Consider the following 16,023-nt stretch of genomic DNA (forward strand, 5'->3'; position numbering starts at 1 on the left):
TATTCTATTCTATTCTATTCTATTCTATTCTATTCTACTCTACTCTATTCTATTCTATTCTATTCTATTCTATTTCTATTCTATTAGTCACTCAATTTATTAAGTCCTTAGTATGTTCCAGGATACAAAGAGAGGTAAAAGTCAGTCCTGGCTCTCAAGGACCTTGTAGTCTAATGAGGGAGACAACATTCAAACAAGTATATACAAAAAAGATATATACAGGATAGATTGGAGATAATTAACAGAGGGAAGATGTTAGGATTCAGAAGAATGAGGAAAAGCTTCCTGTAGAAGATTAGATTTTAGTTGGCACTTGAAAGAAGTCAAGGAAGCCAGGAAGTAGAGACAAGGCCCCCTATTGCCTCTAGAACAAAATACAAACTCTTATATTTGGCATTTAAACCCTTCCCAATCTGGCTTTAGTCTAACTTACAGATTTGTTTTGCATTATTCCCATTCATACATTTTATGTTCTAGCCCAACTTGCTCACTTTTTCTCTAATGATATTGCATCAGCAGTTTCCATGCCTTTTCATAGGCTGCTCTCTATAACTAAAAAGTACAACCTTCTATTTCCTAGAACCTAACTTCTCCCACTGTCACGACCCTTAACCTCTTCCCCTGCCTCCTTCCAAGGATTGGAGAGCTAGGAGTTACTGACTATGCCATAAGCATCCCTTTTCCTGGTATGATTTCAACAGACCAGGATAGACTCTCCTCTAAGTACTGTTCTTCCCCTAAACCCAAGCCCACCCCCACAACTGAATGTGCCTCAGGTTCCATAATTCCTAATTACAACTCTACCAATGATCTTCCCATTATACTATACTGCCTCTCTAGAAGATGTCTTCAACTGGGTCAGAGAACACTGGCATTACAGGAAGGAGAAATACCATAACACACAAATATCATATCATAAAGGCAGAAAATAATAAATGAATAAAAAGCATTTAATAAGTACTTAATATGTACAAAGCACCGTGTTATGTGTTGGGGATACAAACAGAAAAGCAAGACAGTTCCTGCTCTTAACGTGGGAGACAAAATAGAAAGAAGGGCTCAACTAATTAGAAAATCAGGTGGAAAGGTCCCATTTGTGGCAAAAAAAAAGATGGTGAATGCATCTTCTTTAATATTGATTTTATTGATATCTGTTTCTGATATTGACCCATTTAAAAATACCAAGAGCTCTAGCATCAAGAACTTTCTTTTTTGGGTGTTCATTAGCTGTGGCTACTAACAAGACAGGAGCTCCAGCACCTGCCCATTGGTGGCAGGGGGTGAGGAGCTGGGAATCATGGTGGAGGTGGTGGCAGTGGTTTTACTCAACTATTGCAAGCTATTTCATGTTACTTTTTCTGAGTACCTTGCTGCATCAGCTAGATTGGCTTGCCAACCCCAATGGCTGGCTGATAGTTGATGAGGATGTAAGACCCCTTCTCCAAAGGGGTTGTTTTCCTAAATGATAGCTTTGAGGGATGAACTAGAAGTAAGGCCAGTAGTCTAGGGTAAGCATAGGGTGCTATTGTTCCAGGAGTCCTCAGCATTACCTGCCAGTTAATGACAGTTGGTCAGTCGTTAGTAATGATGGTGGTGAACATGACTGGAACAGAGGTGTATTTTTCAGGGAAGTGAGAGGTATGCATAGAAGGCTTTAAATACCAGACTGAGGAATTTGGATTTGATCCAATAGGTAACAGGTAATTAGAGGCACAGAGATATAATCTTAGAGCTGAAAGTGATCTTCATCCAGGAATTCTCAACCTGAGGTCTGTAGGTTGAATTCAGGGGGCTGTGAACTTGCATGAGAAAGCATTACATTTTAATTTTTATTAACCTTTAACTTAAATTTAGCACAAATTTTAATTACGAACGTAACCAACAAAATATTATTCTGAGAAAGGGTCCATAGGCTTCACCATACTGCAAAAGAAGGTCCATGAATTTTAAAAATGGTTAAAAGAACCCATGACTTAAATCATTCTATTCCCCAAATTACTTTAAGTACTTACTAAGGGAAAAATTGTGGAGTGGGGCCTTTCTTGACCTGAATAATCTACCCATGAAGCCTACTAAAAATTTTAAGTGACAGATGCAACTGGCACCTGTTATAATTCAGTCATTTAGTCAAGAAATATTCTTTGGAAACATTATATGTAGAACTTGCTACTAGTTACTAGAAAGCAGATTTTAGCAAAAAAAAAAAAATGAATGTTATCCTTATGGGCCAGGACTAGATGATAGCATGGTTTAAGTGAATTCAGAAGTGGTTGAACAGCCAGACCTAGAGATTTGTCATTAATGATTCAATTTCAGTCTGGAAGGAGGCATGTCCCAGGTATCTGTGCTTGGCCTGTGCAGTTTGTCATTTTTCTTAATGGCCTGGAAATACACAATTTTATATTTGATGGCATACATCAAATTTGCAGATGACACACATCTAAGGTAGTTTACTATCACATTGGTTAACAAAATCCAGATCCAAAAAGAGATTATTAGGTTAGAAGATATTAGGAATAAACATAGCTTTATAAATAGGTCGAAAAATCAATCTCACAAGTACAAGATGAGGAAATGTGGCTTAATAGTGTTTGTCTGAAAAAATATATGGATTTCAAGCTCAATGTGACAAGCAGAAAAGGTAATATAATCCTAGGACATGTTAAAAGAGGTATAGTATCCAAAATGAGGGAAGTCTCATAGTATTATTCTTCCTTGATCAGATTACATCTGAAACACTGACTAATTCTGGGTACCCTCTCTTAATGAAAACATTGATGAGTGGAGAAGCTTCTAGAGGAGAGCAACTAGTATGTGCCTCAAGACCATGCCATTTGTGGATTAATTAATGGAATTAGAGATGCTTAACTTGGAGAAGGTGGGAGGGAAGGAATAAGCATTTATTAAGCACGCACTACTATGTTCCAGGCATCGTCCTAAGTGTTATACAAATGTTATCTCATTTGACTCTCACAAACAACCCTGGGAAATAGATGCTATTATTTAACTGAGACAGACAAAGTTTAAGTGACTTGCCCGATGTCACATAACTAATAAATGTCTGCTCAGTTCACATTTGAACCCAGGTCTTCCTGATTCCAGTTCCAGCATTCTATCCACTGTGCCGCCTAGTTGCTGGTGGGGTGGGAGCAGGAGACAGGGAACATGACAGCTATCTTCAAGTACCTGAAGAATCATTATGTGGGAGAGGGATCCAGCTTGTTCTGCTTGGCCTCAGAAGACAGAATTAGAAGTAATGAATGGAAATAACAGAAAAGCAGATTTGTTTTCAATGTTAAAGAAGCACTTCCCCCTGTTACTGTATAGCTAATCCAAAAACTGAATTGGGATCCTTTGGCAAATAGTAGATTCTCCCTCACTATCAGTCTTTAAACAAAGGCTAGGAGACCATTCTGGGAATATGTTGGACTAGAGAATCCTTGAGATCCCTTTCAATTCTGAGATTCTATGACTTGAGTCAGTTCTTTCCTAAGCCCCCAACCTCAGTCCTTGTCCAATTATGAGCCCCTTGAAGCCACTGTAACAGGAAGGACACATGACTCATTTTACATGAGAGAGGAGTGAAGGAATTCATCAACAAGCATTTATCATGTGCAAAATTGAAATAGCTCTTCAATGAAAGCTTTTCAAGTTCTCCTTGAAATATTTCAAGAAGTATTTATTCTTCTTTAATAGATTAGGAAAAAGAACATGTATACATATGGTCAATTTTTTCAGTCATGTCCAACTCTTCTTGACCCCATTTGGAGTTTTTTTGGCAAAGATACTGGAGTTATTTGCCATTTCCTTCTCCAGCTCATTTTACAGATGAGGAAACTAAAGCAAACAAGGTTAAGTGACTTGCCCAGGATCACACAGCTAGTCTGAGGCTGGAATTGAACTTGAATCTTCTTCTGCGTCACCTAGCTGCTTGATAAGCCATTTGGGAAATTAGGAAAGGATAAATGTCAAAAGCAGCACTTGAGCTGAAATTTGAAGGAAACCAGGGATTCTTGGAGGCAGAAAGCAGAGGTAAGCAGTGAGGACAGAGAATGTCTATACAAAGACACTGAGACGAAAAATGAAGTGCCATTTATGAGGAACAGTGGCAAAGCCAGACTGACTGCAATATATGAAGGGAAGCAATGTTTAATAAGGCTGGAAAGGTAAGTTGGGGTCAGGTTGTAAAGGGCTTTAAAAGCCCAGCAGGAAAGAAAGGAATCAAGAAAGCAAAAAAAAAAAAGAAATCAATAATTATTTTGATCTTGGAAAACTAAAAGACTAGGGAGACGATAGGACACCTGATAGAAATAGTGAAGATGGAAAAGGGTGCTATAGTTAAATGTTGCCAAATTATTGTGATATGGCAATCACTTGCCAGTTATCATTTGCTTGTATCAATATACAATTGTACATAGAATATGCCTTTTGCTTTGTGAACACCAATACTGCCTAAGTTGGTTATTTGGATTTACTCTCCTATTTACAATACCCTTTGCTTACAGATGGACTAATGCAAATGAAAATTTGCCCATGTCAATATTCTGTATAATAGTTATACCCATAGTTATAGTACTGGTCCACCTGATTCACCAGTGCCTTCTTTTGTCATCTGAAGATTCCTTTACTTTCCCCAGAAAGTATTTACCATGACACTATTAAGTAGGTGTTCTCCCTAAGTACGGTGTAGAATTAGGCCTATTCTGAATTAGATATTAAATTAGCTAATTTAAGCAAATCGTTCCTAATCACTGCTATAAATAGTTAATATGGAAATTCTTTAGCTTCTGGAAGTAATACCATGCTTGGCAACATCTTGTCTTTCTTTTCTCTGTTTGATGAGGTTGAGGTTGCTCCTGGGCTAATTTAATCCCACATGTACAAAATATGTAAAGCAACTAGCTCCTGCCACCATCTTTACTATCCTAGACCTTTAAGTTCCTGTTTCCTGGCTGAGGAATATTTGCAAATTACATGTATCAGTAGAGCACTGAAGGGCGAAATATAGCTTGAGGACCTGATCTCAAATCAGACACCCAACATAGTTGTTGAGTGCCTTAATAGGCAAAGCTTCTTTCTAGTGAGTCACAGGAACTTTGGTCACTGAATGGAATTCAGAAATTGTCAAATGAGGAATGAAAGCATCTGATTTAAATTTCCAAGCAAATAAATGAGTAACAAATTTATAGATGCTATAGCTTTTCTTTCATTAAAAAAAAAAACTAAGAAAAACTTAATATGTAAAACTTGGATCACAGTAATCTTAGAACTGCAAAAGTGACCTTAGTAAATCTAATTTTAAAATAATTGTCAGCCCTTCCCCATTACCAGTAAAAATCACCATAGTTTCTTCAGCTCCTTTTCAAAGGTTAAGTATTCCAAGACTTGGCTCACCCCTGTACAACTTTTAAAGTGTGGAAGACACAACGTTCTAATGAGAAGTTATCCAATATCAGGTATAGTAAGCATTACTTATAAGCTCCTGAATGTTATAATAATGTTAATAATTACACTGGGTTATATAATGGAAGGAGGTAGTTGATATGGGGGAAAAAGAACTGGGTCAGGAAACCTACATTCTCTTACCAGTTCTGTCATTAACAAACAATAAATTTGGTCAAATCATTTAACTTCTGTGGGAATAGTTCATCAAGCATTGGACTTGGAATCAGGAAGACAGGGATTCAAATTCCATCTCTGGGACTTATTACCTGTATGGACATGGGCTTTACCTAAGACTTAGTTTCCTCATCTATAAATTAGGATAATAATAACAATAATAATAATAACTAACATTTATATAATGCTTTAAGGTTTACAAAGCAGTTTATATACACACATGTGTATACATATAAATATACACAAACAAACAAATAAATAAATAAATATATATATATCTTCGTGTGATCATCATAGCAACCACATGAGAAAGGTACTGTTATTATCCTCATTTTACAGATATGCAAATTGAAGCTGAGAGAGATTAAGTGACTTGCCCAGGATTTACCGCTGTGGGGTGGAGGGGCAGAGAGGAAAGGGAATCAAAACAGAAGAGTGGGAGAGAACACATGTTTATTAAGTACCTACTATGTGCCAGGAACTGTACTAAGCACTTTATAAATATTATTTCATTTGATCCTTACAACAACCCTCTGAAGTAGGTGTTGTTATTATTATCTCCATTTTACACATGAGGAAACTGAGGCTGAAAGAAATTAAGTGACTTATCCAGGCTCACACAGATAGCAGGAGCCTGAGGCCAGATTTGAAGTCAGATCTTGTGACTCCAGACTCAGCGCTCTATCTACTGTGCCACACAGCTAACTAAGTTCTGAGGCAAGATGGAAACTTAGGTCTTCCTGACTCCAAACCTAGTACTTAAGTACTTAAGGGACTTTTCCAGACTTATAATGAGTAAGTGATCAAAGTTAGATTTGAATTCAAGAGGTCTTCTTGACTACTCGGTTCAATAATCTGTCTACTGTGACACATGCTACCTCCTGCCTGGCAGGGTTGTGAGAATCTAGTAAGATGGCATGTGTAAGCACATTGTTTTTAAAACTTAAAGTTCAAGATACAAGCTGTAGCCCAGGGCCCCCCACAAATACCATGGGTTCATATGGACCAGGTCCAATTTAACTGACTGATTGACCCCACTCTCTTTGGTTCATTACCCTGAGCAGGAGTACTCCAAGAAAACTCCAAAATAAGACTCGGACTTGATATGACCCTTGAACCCAAAACACTTGTCTAGATTTCCTCAAATGTGACTAAGAGGGTCCGAAATTCCAGCAAAGGCACTCCATATATAACATGGGTATCTGATATTGGACAGCCTTTATTTCAATCCAGCAGAAAATGTTGGATTGAAGAGGCAAGGACTCACAGGAACCCATGGACAGATGTAGGCATACCCCCATTAAATAACTCATTAGACTCCTGCCTTCTCTTAGGCTAGTATAGAAGTACTAGTACTAGTACTATTATACAAGGTCAGAATGGAACCAGCAACAGGACTGGATTAACAATGAGGCACCTAAGCTATGACTCCATGGGTCCTTACCATTCCCCTGCTTAGGGTCTAGATTTGTTCCAAAGTTATGAAAATAATTGTTGACACGTATGGGCTAATGTCCTCTGTGAAGACTGGCAGGATTCAAACATAGGGAGCCAAGCTCTTCATGGCAGTACTGTCTTATCCATCTCGGTCTTTAATTCTTTCTTAACAATGTTTGTTTTATCTTTTCTATTTTGCCTTTCATTCTGCTTGACAGAGGAGCGAGAAACAAAATAAGATTTGAAGTTTGCCTTCTTTCTGACTGCTTTTTTTGCCATCAGTAGAATCCTTGGTTCTTATTACCCTGAAACTAACTAAAGAAAGCCTTTTCTGTTGTTCTTAGTATTTTTCAGAAGCTTCAACTAGGTCTGGACTGTAGCCATTCTGACTTAATCATGCCCTTTCAGGTCATGTATACTTCCCTTTTGTGTTTGTTGCAGATTATATGCTTTTTTTTTCATATCCTCTAGTGCTCTTTTAAAATCAGAATTCATTGGAGATCACCCTACACTGCTACTGCCTTTCTAGAGTCTCTGTCCATGGAAGCATAACTATCACTTCTCAGAACTTTTTGAAATCTGCTTTCCTAAATTTGAATTCAAATTGTGTTTAAATAAGGTACCTATTATTACCAATTTACAAGGAGTATTGTTTCCTTTTTGTTCGTCTACATAAAACGAATATTTTTGTTTCTGGTACTCAATCATTTTTTGTAAATAAAAACAGATTCTGGCCAGCCTGAGTGGGAGCCTGTGCATTAAGGGGTTTTTTGTGGATTCCTTGGTGATTTAGAAAGTGCAGAATCTGGGTCATGACATAAGAAATTATTAAATGTCATGGCATGGAGGAGAAGAAATGTTGTCACAACTGTATTTTAGGCCCTCTGCTATACCTTTACATGAGACTCCCAGACCTTTCCTGGGTTCTGCTGCTTCCCCCTAACGTCAGTGCTCCTTCTGAATAAGTTCTCTCTGTCTTACACTACTTTTTCCAGATCTCCACTTTGCACTCCACAAAAATCCAGACATAAACTAAGGAAACTGAGTTACAGCAAGAAATATATGATGTTAAAGCTAAACAAGCATTTCATTAAATAGATTGCCTATGTCATGAATGGTGATCTATGAACTATTCAACAAATTTACCATTTAAGAGAATGCACTGAAAATAGATAAACAAAGCCCTGTTATCTTGGACTGTCTACTAGAACATGAAAATGGCTTTACTAAAGAAGACTTTATGTTCAAATCAATACATCAAATCAATACAGTAAATACATCCTAAGCCCCTGAGTGCTGATTGTTAGAGCAGTTTTGTACGTACCAGCACTGCAGGATAAAAAATATGAGCCATCATCCCTGTCATCAAGGAATTTACAATCTAGCACTCTCAAAATGTTTTTGCTGTATATCATGTATATACCATGATGGGTGTTATTATATTATGTTGAGGTTATTTTTGCTTTGTTTTAATCTAAAAGGGTATCCCCTAAAAGAACTAATAGCTAGGTATTTAGATAGGTTCTGCCTCTGAATATATGCAACTTTTTTTTTAACATTTTAAGGTTCCTTCTAGAATTTATAATTATATGATAATATGTAATATTAGTTTATATTATATGTAGAACAATGAGCTACAGAAAACACATAAAAATGGAAACTTTCCCTTTTATTCATGACAGTTTTAGAAACCTATTGACAACATATCCAAAAAACCTCTTAGCATCAAAAATGTTATTCCTTTGAGTACAGATTTCCATTAAGCTAAGAACCTCTTGGCTAAGTAAGCTTTGTTTGTTCATACCGTGTCTGAATTGCCCCTGAAAAAATAGGGGTATATGTTTATCGTTAATTTAACTTTAGAATACTTATTCCAGTTCTATAGGTATTCCAAATCTAACAATTCAATGCTGGAAAGATTTTTTTAATATTCTAACCCCTCTTCATTTTTGATAGAAAACAGCAGACATTCAAGTTGCCCACCATTCTGCATCATGAACATTTTTCTGCTGTAGGTTTTCACAAAGGTACCTCTCACTGGTGGACAGCTGACACTGTCCAAATAACAGAGATATCTACATGGTCAGTAAGTGGCAGACTGAATTTATCATCCTGCATGATTGATAAGAGAGGACATTTATTATTTGCTAGATAATATTCCAGAGGATTCATCTGTAGGTGATGGTATCAAGTCCTAGTTACTGGCATTTCCTATCTAGTTAGAAGATAAAGCACAGATGAGTTATTACATGGTTGCTCTGAACAATGAGAAAGCCCTGATCTTATTAAATCTACTGTCAATGAAGTAGAATAAAGGCTAAAAAGTAACTAGTTTTCTAGAGGTATAGTAATATACAACTATGTGGAGAAAAAAAAATTGTGTCGAAATATTCTGGGAACATGTGGCTCCTTTTCCAGGGAAAGACGTCAGTTTGATAGTAAGCAATGTATTCTTTAGTGATCTTTCTGTACTAAAAGCAACAAATTGGCAATTTGCATGCCACTTGACAAACAATAATTATATATAATAATAATATACAATAATATATAATATAATTATATATTATATCATATAATTATATTATATATAATATATAATTATATATAATATAATAATATATAATAATGTATGTAATAATATATAATAAATTGTGCAATTTCCAGAGGTATTCCATCATTATTTCTGAAGAGAGAAGTTGCTTGGTTATATCACTGCAGATTTAGCATAGTGTCTGACACTAAAAAATGTTTACTGATTGATGCAAAAGTACAAATGTTTGCAGAGGAAACCACAGAATAGGATTTTCTTAACCTTATTATCTAACTTTACCAAACTCCCTGGGAAAGGATAGAGAAAGAATGAAAGCAACTATTTTTTCCTAGATTGTGACATTTATTGCAATTTTCTGACAGGTAGAGGTTTATTTTCATTAATAGATGAGAAGTATAATGCTATTTTGATGTTAGCCAGTAAAATAGAGGAGCTGACTGATGAGAGAGAGAGAGAGAAAGAGAGAAAGAGAGAGAGAGAGTAAGAGAAAGAGAGAGAGAATCATCTGCATAGAGAGGATAATTAAACCCTTGGAAAATGATGAAGTCACCCAGTAAAAGAGTGTAGAGAGACAAGAAAAGAGGCCACTTGGAGTACACTCGTAATTAGGGGGCATGATACAAATGATGAACAAGCACAGGGAACTGTGGAACAAAAATCAAGAGAGAACAGTGTCATGAAAAACCAAAGAGAAAAAAGAATCCAGGGGGAAAAAGTGTGGTTAACAGAATCAAATACTTCAGAAGGATCAAGAAGGATAAGGATTAAGAAAAAGTTCATTATATATAACAATTAAGAGATCACTTGTAACTTTGAAGAAAGTTCTTTCAGATGGCTGATGAGATCAGGAGCCAGAGCTGAGAAGTAAATGAGAGGGAGGAAATGAAGGCAATAAGTATAGATAGCTTCCTTCACCACTAGCTGCTTTCTGAAAAATGTTTCAAACCTTCTAGAAATTACACCAATATGGTGCTTTTCTCTGTAAACTATTATACAAACTAATATGCTCTAATAAATTCTTATTGATCAATATCATATGTATGTGGTATAATAATCTCATCAAGTCAGAGTTCTGCCGGTAAATCACACTTGGCAGTTATTTTTCATTACTTTAGTATAGAAACAACCTTAATGACTTTTGTTTTTTATAGAACAAATCCTTTTTCTTTTATTTATTTATTTATTTTTTGTTTGGCTAGGCAATGGGGTCAAATGACTTGCCCAGAGTCACACAGCTAGTAAGTGTTATGTGTCTGAGGCCAGATTTGAACTCATGTCCTCCTGAATTTAGGGTCGGTGCTCTATCCACTGCGCCACCTAGCTGCTCCAATGGCTTTTTAAAGACAGGAGAAATGTAGAATGAAAGTTGGAGTGGATGGTAAGATTTAGTGAACATTTTTAAGGATGGAAGGACTCAAAAATATTTGTAGAGCTTAGGAGAAGAACTATTCGATAGGGAGAGATTGAAGCTCAGAGAAGTCATTGTTTATGGAGACACTCTCTGAGAAAAGATAGGAGGTGAGGAATCAAGAGTGCACATAAAAAAACTGACCTTGGTAAGAAGAGTAATTTCTTCATTCAAGATTTGAGTAAAGGAGGAGAGGATGAAAGGTGATGTCAATAAATGTTCAATACGTACTTGTTGACTAGCTGAGAAATTTAAGATGGTATTTATCTAGCAGAATTAGCATCAGAAAGAAGATAAATATTGATTTGGAAAAGGAATAAAGAATATAGCAAAGAAAAGAGTACAAAACAGCGTAGTAGAGAATTTTACAACAAGCTTGTGACTAGTTAAATTTCTGTTGGACAGAACAGACTTAACCAAATTTACAAATGTAATTTGAAATGATGAGGATAAATGTTTATGGAATGTGAGTTTTTTCAGGGTATATTGTTGTACAATGGAAGGTAGGTTGGCAACAACAGTAGAAGTAAACATATGAAAAAATTTAAAATCAGAAATTTATTTTTGGCCCAAGAAAACTAAGGTACTTTGAGAAAAAAGGACTAAATAGAAAGATTTTTATTAATTATCATGAAGGTTCACATTTACGCAGCACTGTATGTTATTTGATTCTCACAAAACTCTTTGAGTTAGGCAAGTATTATCATCCCTACTTATCAGACAAGGAAACTGAGGCTCACAGATAGGAAATGACATTCCCAAGTTTGCACAGATAACAAGTGGCAGTGTCAGTGCTCAAGTACAGGATCTCTGACTTCATTTCTGAATTCAGATTTACTTTAAAGAAAAAGATTTAAACATTAAATTCAGTGGTATAAAAAAAACCAGAGAAACAAAGCAAAGCTTGCTTCACCTGACTCAAATGATTTGCTTCTTTGCTTGCTTGTTTGTTTGTTTTACAGAATGCCAGAGTCACCTGGTGAAGCCCCAGAATATCCTTTGATTGTTTCAGTCAGCGATTGGCTGGATTCAATTAAAATGGGCCAATATAAGAATAATTTTATGGCAGCAGGGTTTACGACTTTGGATTTGATTTCAAGAATGAGCATTGAGTAAGTGGTACTATTCTTGCTACTGTATTTATCTGCATTGCTGTAGATCTATACCATTGCATGTTATATCTAGTTCACCATGGCTATGCTAAGATGACATTTACAAGTCTCTCTCCCTTCCTCTGACAACCCTCCATGTAGGAATTAGCTATTCCATAAAAATTTGAATGCGTGAATGAGTATAAAGCTCCCCAAGGCTGTACTCTTCCCTGAATTGTCATTATTTATGACCATTTCATTTTAGGGGTTATTTAAAATAATTGGCATAATAGCTTCTTTCTGAAAAACACAAATGTTATTCAAACCTTATAGAAATTATACCAATAGAGTCATTTGGGTCAGTTATTAGTCCATACAAAATAATCAATTTTAATCAATTTTATTTATCAACATTATCATATTGTGCATATGTGTGTATGTATACATATATGTATACATACACACAAAGTATAATCTCATTAAATGACAGTTCTACTTGTATATCATACTCATCAATTATTTTTCATTGTCTCTACTTTCATCCTTTGCCTTTTTTTAAAGTATAGTAATTATTTCAATATATATTTAGTCCAGCATCATAACAGTTAATTGTTCTTGTTTCAAGTAAATATGAAGAACAAAACAAATAATGCAGTGTCCTGCACAGAATATGCTGTGTTTGTGTTTCTTCCAGTTACCAGCTAATACCTATGTTTGCATGAAGTGCAAATTGGTCTCCATCCTAGAGGAGAAAGTGAAATGGTTATAGTAAAGCATTTCTACTCTCCAGGGAAATTAGTCAGAGAGTTAGGGAGAATGAAATGTTCCTTGAAAGAATGAAATAAGGACTTCAAGGAAGATATCAACAGGCAAAAGGATATAAAGAGACAAAAAGAATTCTCATCTATATCAGGAGTATGGAAGGTGGAAGAATGTGACACAAAAGGAAAGGAAGGAAAAAGACTACTGAATATTTGGAACTATTTAACAAGTATGAAACTTCCTTTACAGAGGTCAGAGCTAGACAATATCTTAAGGAAATAGTTTCTTGGACTCAAAGAATGATGTGGACCTGCAGCTATTATCAGATGATCCAGTGAAGTTTAGAAGTAATGGCGCACACACACACACACACACACACACACACACACACACACACACACACACTATGCTAGTTGTGGCAGTTAAGTATTTCTTCTTGAGGTGTATTATGAGACAGCCATTTGTAGACTTGATATGAACAACACAGACATCTGCTGTCTCCTTGGAACATAAATCCCAAGATGTAATGAAGAGTTTATCAAATGTGTTGAGCATTACCTATTTTTTTGGTGATTCATGTGGGTTCCAATGATTCCACAAGAAAAGTATCTAGAAATCATCACTAAGGTTTAGGAATTCCTGGGCAAGAAACTAAAGATTTTAAGAAGAATACAAATAGGGTTGTTATCACTGCTACCAGTAAGAGGTTAGGGCTTCAGAAGAGAAAGACAGATCTGGACACTGAGCAACTGCTAAGAAGAAGGTGTATGAGAAAAGAAATTTGTACTTCTGAACCACAACTTAAATATAAAAATTATGAGCTCTTAGCCAGAAATGAAGTATACCAGAAATGGTCAATAAAAACAATTTCTTTCTTTTGAGGGTTTTTTTTTTCTCCTTGAGGTATGAGGAAGGAGAAAAATACTTGTTAATTGAAAAAATTAATTTAAAAATATGTTTTCTTGGGTTCTTATGCATCTAGTGAAGAGATCTTTTGACCAAAAATAAAATGGGAAAGTTGAGGGAAGGTGTGATTGACTAAAAGGAAACAGTGGATTAGAGAAATGCCATAGATATAGTGTGTTTAAATTTTAGCAAAGCATATAACAAAAATCTCTAATGCTGTCCTTGGAGGCAAAATGTTACAGGGGCTAGATGATATTACTAAGTGGATTTGGAACTGATTGAATGACTAGTTCCCAAGAGTAGTCCATTAATGAGTCAATGTCAACATGAAGAGCGAAAGACCTCTCCCCCCCACTTTGGGAGAGGATATTGAAGAGGGATTCACTGGAAAGATCTAGAAATTCATATAACCTAAATAATTCAAGGCTTCACATGAGGAAATTATAGGAGTAACCAATATGAATTGATTCTTTGTGTATTACACTCTACAAAGTTCTATGGTTGCTAGTTGTCATACCGTATTGTGACATTAGATTTACATAATTACCTGAATTGTACTTCTTGAAATATCTGAACTCCATTTCTAAAAAGTACTTTTATAAATGTGTAAGTACCTGAACTTGAATATTCTGAGCTGTGTTCTTGCCACTAAAATTTCTTCATTTGTTTGTTGGTTTTTATTGTTAGAGAGTTTCCATTTTGTTTTTATTAGTTATTGTCTTTGATCAGTAAATGAATCAATCCTCTTGTGCACCTAAGTCCCAATTTTTTTTTCTTTTTCTCACAGTGATATTAGAAGAATTGGGGTCGTACTCATTGGACACCAGAGACGAATAGTGAGCAGCATACAGACTTTACGTTTACACATGATGCACATACAGGAGAAGGGATTTCATGTATGAAAGTACTATACAAACAACTGTGTTTTGTGCCTCAGCATTTCTAAAATGGAAGATATTCCCTCTCCTTTCTCCCTTCTGATTCCCCTGACTTCACAAACTACAGTCTTGTGTTCAGAGTATGAACACATTTATGGTTATGTTTCTGACTTGGGTTTTTAATCATATTGCATAGTTCTTCCTTCAATTACTTGCTAATATACTGGCCCACTGCAGACTGTCGCCACATACTGGTAAATAACTCAGCATGGATAGGTCACTTTGTATAATTGTATTTGGGAAATGTTCGTAGAAAGCAACAGCCCATTTGTCCAGGTATAGCTTCATAATCTATGTAGAGTTCACTGGTAGATTGAAAAAAAGTAATTGACTTCCTTTTGTGTTTTGTGATTGTGTAGTTTCCAATTTGACATAAATATTTATTTTATAGTTAGCTAAATTTAACTGCATGGGTCATACCATATTTGTAATAGTTTAACTGCTGGTAACTAGTACCTGATCATTCTAGGATTCTTTGCATAAGTGACCAATACTTTATGTAGTAAATTCTCATTATTTGCAGTTATTTGGAGAGAGGGGAGAAGAGAAAAAAAAAAGCTTCTAAATCCTCCAAGGCCCTGAGTTTAGCTTTCTTTTTTTAATCAACATCCAATACTGCTATATCATTTACTGTTTGTTATACTTTGTTACTGTCATTTTCCCTTTGATTTTTAATAAGTACATCATGAAAATCATCCCTGGAAAAGCTATGAGCATATGGCACTAATAGGTTCCATGTAGGTTGAGAAACAAAGATGCATAGTGGAAGATATAATTAAAATATTGCCTTTAGAAGTTTGTTTGGAAAAAAATATCAGAGGAGCAAAGGAAGTAATTATTCTTTGTTTAAACACTTTGAATGAGATATAAATGACATTCTTAAAATTTAGAATTATTTTATACTAATACTGAGGTGCATGAAAATAGACAAACATACCAAGCTGATTGTCAATAATTAACATGGCAAAATTTTGAGTTTTTATCATTTATTCAAAAAAAAAGGTTACATGATCATGGTTAGCCATGTTTTCAAGACCTTACATGATACAAGTATGCTTTTCTGCCTCAAAGGGAGTATGTCCAGATTTACCAACATGCTCATATGCAAACTGAATGTCAACCTGTGTACTTTGGGAGGGATAGTAATGAAGAGACAATGGCTAGAATGTGGTATCCTTGCCTTTTCTGATTACTTTTGAACAAGCACCCAGAAAAGCTTATGCAATACATTTCTAAGTGACTTAAAGCTCAGTCACCTTGCCAAGATAATTCCATTCATGAGGCTAATTCAAGGCTCAAAATATTCTTTCC

The 16,023-nt window shown here is 35.6% G+C and overlaps 1 protein-coding gene across 1 annotated transcript in view; it reads left to right on the forward strand.

Moving 5' to 3' along the window:
- Positions 1–14,879, forward strand: part of EPHA6 (EPH receptor A6) — a 1,178,244-nt gene extending 1,163,365 nt beyond the window's left edge. Inside the window, exons 17-18 of the mRNA XM_020977959.2 lie at positions 11,978–12,127; positions 14,562–14,879. Of these exons, the coding sequence (XP_020833618.1) occupies positions 11,978–12,127; positions 14,562–14,676 (265 nt within the window). The 3' untranslated portion in view covers positions 14,677–14,879. The remainder of the gene's footprint in view (positions 1–11,977; positions 12,128–14,561) is intronic.
- The last annotated feature ends 1,144 nt before the right edge of the window (positions 14,880–16,023 follow it).

Source organism: Phascolarctos cinereus, unplaced genomic scaffold, assembly GCF_003287225.1.
Source record: "Phascolarctos cinereus isolate Bilbo 61053 unplaced genomic scaffold, phaCin_HiC Scaffold_725;HRSCAF=1366, whole genome shotgun sequence".
Taxonomy (NCBI): Eukaryota; Metazoa; Chordata; class Mammalia; order Diprotodontia; family Phascolarctidae; genus Phascolarctos; species Phascolarctos cinereus.